The sequence below is a fragment of the Microcaecilia unicolor genome, chromosome 7 (genome assembly GCF_901765095.1).
Source record: "Microcaecilia unicolor chromosome 7, aMicUni1.1, whole genome shotgun sequence".
Taxonomy (NCBI): domain Eukaryota; kingdom Metazoa; phylum Chordata; class Amphibia; order Gymnophiona; family Siphonopidae; genus Microcaecilia; species Microcaecilia unicolor.
Genome location: NC_044037.1, coordinates 204,793,166 through 204,801,792, shown reverse-complemented (window position 1 = coordinate 204,801,792; position 8,627 = coordinate 204,793,166). Strand labels below are relative to the sequence as shown.

The 8,627-nt window shown below is 43.3% G+C and overlaps 1 protein-coding gene across 1 annotated transcript in view; it reads right to left on the bottom strand.

The window, feature by feature from the left end:
• Positions 1-4,142: 4,142 nt before the first annotated feature.
• The window catches only part of CAVIN2 (caveolae associated protein 2), a 30,564-nt gene continuing 26,079 nt past the window's right edge, over positions 4,143-8,627 (bottom strand). Inside the window, exon 2 of the mRNA XM_030209790.1 lies at positions 4,143-7,938. Coding sequence (XP_030065650.1) covers positions 7,162-7,938 — 777 coding nt within the window. The 3' untranslated portion in view covers positions 4,143-7,161. The remainder of the gene's footprint in view (positions 7,939-8,627) is intronic.

Genomic DNA, 8,627 nt, shown 5'->3' with positions numbered 1-8,627 from the left:
TAAAGACAGGATTGACTTTTATGTGATCCAGTTTGTCAATTAACTTAGGGCCCTGTTTACTAAGCTGCGTTATAGGCGCATTAGCATTTTTAATGTGCGTTAACCATGTATGCACGTTAACTGTGTATGCGTCTACAATATCCCTATAAGCGCCTACATGGTTAGCGCACGCACTAATTGTAAGCACGTTAAAAATGCTAACACGCTTTAGTAAACAGGACCCTTAGGCAGTTCAGTGCTGAATATTGTCCCCGGGCTGCCCAGAAAATAGCTGTCTTTCACAGTAGTGGTCTGTGAGATAATCAGCGGCACTAACCAGTTATGTGTCACTGAATATCAGCCATTTAACTGGTCAGGATCTGTTTCTGGCTGATTAAATCACTTTGAATATTGATTTCTTAGTTGTTTACTTTATCTTAACTCCTTCTTTTGGAGTAAGGCCTTTTGGACAAATGGATTGCTTTTTATGTTCCCAAGTTAAAAATTCTCTCTAAGAAGGCAGAAGAGTTTGGAAAATAGCAGGAAAGAACAATGCCATTGTATTACATTTTTAACTGTTTATGTATTTGTTTTTGCTTATGAATCTGTACTGAAGGAAACTGTACATAGAGGAGCACTTTTGAAAGGACGTCCTAGTCAGAATAGAGACATCCACGTCAGAACATCACAAACAGACGTCCATCGTACATGTATTTTCAAACAGGAAATGCATCAGTGTTTCCTGTTTGAAAATATGTAAGATGGATGACCTTGTGCTGGAAACATTCAGCATGAAAAACCATTTTATAAACCTGAATGTCCAAATTATGAATGGGGGGAAAACAAATCTGTATGGCAGCATTCCTAGAAAATGGCCAAACAGACATCCACATAGAGCAGAGGAGCGGCCTAGTGGTTAGTGCAGTGGACTGTGAACTGAGGGACCGCCAGGATCAGATTTTATTTTTTAACTTGTTGCCCTCCAGGAACAGATAAATACTTACTGTACATGAATGTACACCACTTCAATAGCCTTCAGGACTTTTTAAACTTGGACATTTCTTCACGTTTGGTTATCGCTGTTGGATGTCCTGATTTTAGGCCCTCCCTAGTTCCACCTAAAACACACCCACAACATACCCCTTGCTATTTGGACGCACTGCAGTGTTGGATGTCTCTTTTCTGCCTTTGTAAAATTGGGATTTGGACGTTTCAAGCACATGGATGTCCATTTGTGCATTTTGGGACATCCATATGCTTAGAAAATAAGCGCCTTGGAGGGGCACAATCGAATGGGGCTGCCCATCTATAAGGGCAGCCATCTCCAGGTACGGCTCTGGGAAGGGGCAGAGCCAACTGTATTATCGAACAAGATGGGTGGCCATCTTTCGTTTCGATAATACAGTTGGGGCCGGCCAAATCTCAACATTTAGGTCAACCTAAATGTTGAGATCGCTGGACTTAGAGATGGCCGGCTTCGGTTTTCGCCGATAATGGAAACCGAGGCCGGCCATCTCAAACCTGGCCAAATCCAAGGTATTTGGTCGTGGGAGGAGTCAGCATTTGTAGTGCACTGGTCCCCCTCACATGCCAGGACACCAACCGGGCACCCTAGGGGGCACTGCAGTGGAATTTAATTGTTCCCAGGTACATAGCTCCTTTCCCTTGGGTGCTGAGCCTCCCAATTCCCCCCCAAAACCCACTCCCCACAATTGTATACCACTACCACAATTTTATACCTACATGTGGGTACAGTGGGTTTTGGGTTTTTTTGGAGGGCTCAACACTTACCAGCACAAGTGTAACAGGTAGGGGGGGATGTACCTGGGTCCGCCTGCCTGAAGTGCACTGCACCCACTAAAACTGCTCCAGGGACCTGCATACTACTGTCATGGAGCATTTGAGGCTGGCAAAAAAATGTTCTTAAATTTTTTTTTGGGTGGGAGGGGGTTGGTGACCACTGAGGGAGTATGGGGAGGTCATCCCCAATTCCCTCCGGTGGTCATCCACCCAGTTCCAGGGTCCCCCCTCCCTCCCGCCCTCTGAGTTCCAGGGTCATCCCCCCTCCCTCCGAGTTCCAGGGTTGTTGTCCCCCTCCCTCCCTCCGAGTTCCAGGGTCATCCCCTCCCTGAGTTCCAGGGTCGTCCCCTCCCTGCCTCCCTCCGAGTTTCAGGGTCCCCTTCCTCCCCTGCATTCATCCATATGCAGGCAACGTCCTCTGTGCCCTGCCCCCTCCATCCAGGTGCAGCATCTCTCCCCTGCCCCCTCCACCTCCTTCCGAGTTCCAGGCCCCCTCCCTCCCCCCTCCGCGTTCCAGTGTCCCCCTCCCTCCCATTTCCATGGTCCCCCCTCCCAGTTCCAGGGTCCCATGGAACTGGGAGGGAGGAGGGACAGAGAACGTTGGAGTGACGTCAGCAGGTGGTTACATTCCCAGTGACACACATTGGAACGTTGGAGGAGTGATGTCAGCAGGTGGTTACGATCCCAGTGAGACACATTGTAATGTTGGAGGAGCAAATTATTATATTAGATTAGTTTTGAAATCATTGATTCTATTATTTTGACACATTCGTTTGGTTTAAGTGTTGTTCGAGACTATATCTTAACTTTTAACATAACAGACATTTACTGGAGGACTGGCCCCACCGATTCAGGTACCTAGTGAAGCACTGCTAGGTAGCATCATTCGGAACGGGATAGCTGGAATAGGAAGAAGTATCTGCAGTACATCCTGCTGCTAAAGGTAACTGCCTGTCTCAGATGGGGCAGGTGATGTCTGTATTGTGTAGCTCTTGAAAGGGTGGGGGGGGGGGGCGGAGGTCACTGCTGCAAGTCAAAGGGGATCAGAAGTGTTGTGCCCTGGGGGGGAGGGGTCCTGTAATATTGGAGAAGTGCTGGCTGGAAAGCCCTCTTGTTAACTAACCATTTAAAATTTGAGCTGGTTAGTAGGAGAGATTTTACAAAAGCTAGTATGGACATTATTTTTTTTCTGGGGAAACGTTTTAGCATTCCTTCAGTGAAAGTTACTGCACAGCACATTAAGTCCCATTTTAAGGTGCACATGACAATTTTACTGAATTAAACCTAGAGCATAGAAAATGACAGCAGATAAAGACCATCCTGCTTATAATCGAACGAGAAAAACGCCCAAGTTCCAACCTAATTCGGGAGATGGACGTTTATCTCACAAAAACGAATAACGCGGTATAATCGAAAGCCGAACTTGGACGTTTTCAACTGCACTCCATCACAGAAGCGTACAAAGTTCACGGGGGCGTGTCGGAGGCGTGGTGAAGGTGGGACTGGGGCATGGTTATCACCTGAACAGAGATGGGCGCCTTTCGCCGATAATGGAAAAAAAGTATGCGTTTTTAGCTAGAATTTAGGGTACTTTTCCTGGACCCTGTTTTTTCACGAATAAGGCCCCAAAAAGTGCCCTAAATGACCAGATTACCACCAGAGGGAATCGGGGATGACCTCCCCTGACTCCCCCAGTGGTCACAAACCCCCTCCCACCACAAAAAATGATGTTTCACAACTTTTTATTTTCACCCTCAAATGTCATACCCACCTCCCTGGCAGCAATATGCAGGTCCCTGGAGCAGTTGTTAGGGGGTGCAGTGGACTTCAGGCAGGTGGACCCAGGCCCATCCCCCCCTACCTGTTACAATTGTGCTGCTTAATGCTTAGTCGTCCAACCTCCCCAAACCCACTGTACCCACATGTAGGTGCCCCCCTTCACCCCTTAGGGCTATAGTAATGGTGTAGACTTGTGGGCAATGGGTTTTGAGGGGGATTTGGGGGGCTCAACACACAAGGGAAGGGTGCTATGCACCTGGGAGCTCTTTTACCTTTTTTTTTGTTTTTGTAAAAGTGCCCCCTAGGGTGCCCGGTTGGTGTCCTGGCATGTGAGGGGGACCAGTGCACTACGAATCTTGGCCCCTCCCACGAACAAATGCCTTGGATTTATTCATTTTTGAGCTGGGCGCTTTCATTTTCCATTATCACTGAAAAACAAAAACGCCCAGCTCACAAATTGTCGAATAAAACATGGACGTCTATTTTTTGCGAAAATACGGTTCGGTCCGCCCCTTCACGGACCCGTTCTCGGAGATAAACGCCCATGGAGATAGACGTTTTCGTTCGATTATGCCCCTCCATATGTCCTATTCAGCCTGCCCATCATACTATCTACTATCCCTTTCTTTCCCTTACAAATCTTATGTACTTGTCCCAAGTTTTCTTTAATTCAGATACTGTCTTCATCTCCACTTTCTCTATCAGAACGATATTCCACGCATCCTCCGCCTTTCCATAATGAACTACTTCTTTGGATTACTCCAGAGTCTATCAACTTTCACCTTCATCCTATGCCCCCTCATTCCAAAGCTTCATTTCAGCTGAGACTTGCCTCCTGTGCATTTATGCCATGGAGGTATTTAAGTGATTGTCTCTATCGTTGCTGCTCTTTCCATCTTTCTTCCAAAGTATACATATTGACATATGTTTTATGACAAAGACCACTGACCATTTTAGTGGCCACCCTGTGGATTGACTCCATCATGTTTATGTCTTTCTAAAGGTGTAGATTCTCAAATTGTACACAGTACTCTTGGAGGTCTCACCAGGGCTTATAAAGAAGCACTATCACCTCCGTTTTCCTGCTGGCTGTTCCTCTCCTTATGCACCCAAACATACTTCTGGCTTTTGACATTGCTTTTTCTGCCAGTTTGGCGTTTGGCCATCTTAGATCATCAAATCTGTGCATAGAAGTACTTCATTCCCTATACTGTACCACTCCCTTGGGGTTTTGCAGCCTAAATGCATGACCCTGCATTTTTTAGCATTAAATCTTAGCTGCCAAATCCTATACCATTCTAGAACATTCTTGCACTTTAGGAGTAATGCATTTCCTGGGGAAAAAATGTATTCTCAATCATTGGCTCTCAGATTCTCCCCCAACCTTTTAATATTGGAGGAACAAATTACACGAGCTACTGTTGTGGGAGTCTCGGCAGGGGGAGGGGCACCTTTCACCCAGATTGGAAAATACATTAATGTTGGTTTGGGGACTATACCTGCAGCAATTATCTCTTAGGGCCATCTGATAAATAGATTCCATACAGAACCGTTAGCTTAACACTGGGGGGGGGGGGGGGGGGGGGGGAGGAGGGTAAGGGAAGGGTTTAGGGGTAGGGTACAACCTAGAATATAGCTACTGGGCCTTAAGAGTCCTGGCTCAGTAGAAGAGTCTGTTTACAGATGATATTGATGTATTGATTGTATGATTTGTGGTGGGGTGGGGGAGGGAGACTTTGGGGACTGTTTGTTTCTCTTTATTGCATTTTCAATAAAAAAAATTCAAATAATAAAACTTCTTAGTCCGAGTTTTATAGTAGACACCACTAAGAGTTTAATTCAATATGGTGCCTGCTCAGTGCTAGATGTAAGTTTGGCACTATGATATGCTGACTGAACGCTACCTCTGGCAAATGGTGACTTCCGAGGTCTATAAAACAAAATTAGTCCAATGCATGGAGATTTTATAAGTCTAAATATATTGTGAAGAAAGCAGCGTTTAGTGACTTGACATATTGTTACAAAGCGACAGAAATAATGAAATGTACATTGAATCTTATTGATAGATCTCTGCTTTTATATTGTGTGTGCACTGTATTCAAGTAATATTTTATTGGGGGAAAGAAGGGCAGAGGGGGAAAACAAAGTTTACAATGCACAATCAGTTTCTTTATGCAGGGGTCTCAAACTCGGTTCCTTAAGGGCTGAAAACCATTGGGTTTTCAGGATATCCATAGAGAATACACAAAAGAGAGATCTGCATGCAACTGAGGCAGAGCGCATGCAAATCTAGCTCATACATATTTGTTAGGCATATCTTGAAAACTCGACCACCAGCCTGCAGTCGTTAAGGTCAGAAGTTTGACAGCCATGCTTTAGGGTACATGGAAAAAGTACAGCCTATAAGCAGATACTGAACTGTACAAGGCTTTATTTTGCCGAGTCTTTTTTGCAAGGCAGACCTGGCACAAAGGATCTGCAAAATCAAGGACATAGTTTCCCTCCTGCTCATCACTGCTTGAATACAGACCAACTAGTTGCATTCCGTCAGCAAAATCTGTGGTTCTATGGTATGTAAGTATATATATATATAGATATGCATAAATTATGGTGCTGGAAATTATTATTTAGAGAGATTATACTATAAAACTATTTCTCAATATAATTCAGTGCAGGTACAAGGATTTAGAGTTAGGAAACAGGTAATCAGATTACTACTTATGCTTGATCTGATCTCTCTCTCTCGCTGTTTTTTTCTTCTTCTTGTCTTATATTTCACTTTAAGTACAGTAGCTTCTTATATATTCTTTTTCTACCCTCCTTCATTCCATTTACCAAGTAAACACAAATGGTTCTGGTAAGTGAATAACAAACAGAATGACTTCCTGGCAGAAACAGGATGTGAAAATACCTCTACAAACACAGTGTTGCTGTTGAGTTCTAACACCTCCAGCTAGTTAGAAATTAGCATAAGTAAGACATGTGCCCCACCCATTCCTCACCCCATTAGGTATTTCACATGATTGCCAGGCAGAGACTGGCCTGCTTCCATGGCAGATGAAAATATTTATTAAGAAGTTGAGCTGGCCAAGGAAAACAGTAGGTTTGTATATGTTATTGTCCTGGATAGCCTAGAAACTGATGTAATTCATGTCACAAATTGAAACAAAAATTAAATGTCCAGGAACAAGGTCATAATCAGAGCCATTGCTGAAGCTTGCAAGAGATGTCACTTGGTGATTTTCCTGAATATGGAAACTTCTAGATTTTAAACTTCCCCAGAATAAATCAGTTGTGTTGTTTTTCAGGATATTTGCAGATAAATAGTTGGAATGACCACATGAGGGTTAATATTTTCATTTTTCTGATATGGTTTTCCGTTAGTTTTAGTGTATGCTCACGCAACTGGATCTGGAGGCAGGCTCTTGTGAAGCACCAGTAGTTCTACCTTCATGCAGTGTCAGACAAATGAGGTCAGTAAGGAGGCATGATCCACACAAATACATTATTAGTTCATATATGCAACATGCCTACAAATATACGTGGTGTCATTCACTGTATTAAAAACAGCTGCATTTAATAGTATGGAGAAAACGTCAGTAGTTAAGCATTTTGGTCTATCTGGAGAACAGCTGGATGAGCAGGCTTCTCAAAAAATTCTTCTTCATGGTCAGTAGTTTTTGTGCCCTCTTCCTCTTCAAAGCGTTTCTTGTTAGACGTGTCTAATATTGTCTCAAACTCTTCATGGTCTTCAACAATTGTAAGCTCTATGCTACTATTCCTCCTTACATTTTCTGTTGCCTTGACTCCTTTCTCTCTAACATCAGCTTCTGCTGCTTTTGTTTCTGCTGTGGAAGTTGGCTTTTCTGAATCTACCTCACTTAATGCAGTTTTCTCCTGCTCATTGACAGCTTGAGCATCTGCCACTGGTTCCTCTGATTTTTCTTCATTTTCTGTAGCAGGTTCTTTTTGACGAGATTTCTTTAGACTCAAAGTGAGTGGTGCCACTTTGAAAGGGGACCCTGCTTTGTGCTGGGTCGAGGTAAATGATTTCTTAATCTTCTCCCTTCTTTCTGGAGATACAATCTTGTTCATCTTTTTCTCAAGGTTCTGGCGGGAAAAGGCCTTTTTGAGGCTGTCCACCTTTTTAAGGCTGGATTTCTTCAGCTTTTCAGCTCTCGATTCCCCCAGCCTCTCCTCTGTGCTGTCTTCGAGTGCCTCGTCTTCATGAGTGATCTCCTCATCGGAGGACAGGCTTACTGTGTGCATGGTCTCTTCCAGAACTTTGTTCTCATCCACAGGTTCTTCCTGCCCTTCTGTCACACTTGCAACGGATACAGGATCTTTGACAAAAACGTTGGCAGGAATCTCATTTTCCTCCTGAAAGAGTGGACAGTGTGTAAGTGTCATAAATCTTGGAACGGAGATGCAATATACAAATATATGAATCTTAGTAGCTATTGTTTCATACTATGAAAAAGGAAACATCTTTCTTACCATAACATAGATAATTAGGATCTAAGCGTTAGCTTACACAAATCTTTCCCAAGCAAAATGTTTGATGAGTTTCCAAGGGAAGGCTCAATGGCAGGAATGACTAATGTTTACAATAAATATGTTTTTGTAGCTTCTGAGAATAGGATATATTGGATAACTCTTTACATTTTGTAGGTGATACTGAAGAGAGAACGATGAGTTTGGGTTCCAATGTAACTTAAGTTGCTTTACCTCTAGAACACAGATGGATTACTTGAACAGGTAGCAGACAGCAATATCTGGAAAATATTGTTATTCTAGTGTGTTATGCAATTAAATGAACCAAACAGGGGGAATCCAAAGTACAGACATTAAAGAGAAGTACAAAAAGCACAATGGGGCTTCTAAATTGGGTAGCATCAGAAAATGTTTATTCAGGATGGACCTGATATGGGCTGTGTTTCAGCAGATGCCTACATCAGGGGTCTAACAAAAATATATATGTAACAAATTGTCATATGTAAAAAATTATATTCATCAAATATAGAAAATACATGAAAAATAGTACCAACGTAACCTAAATTACGAGCATA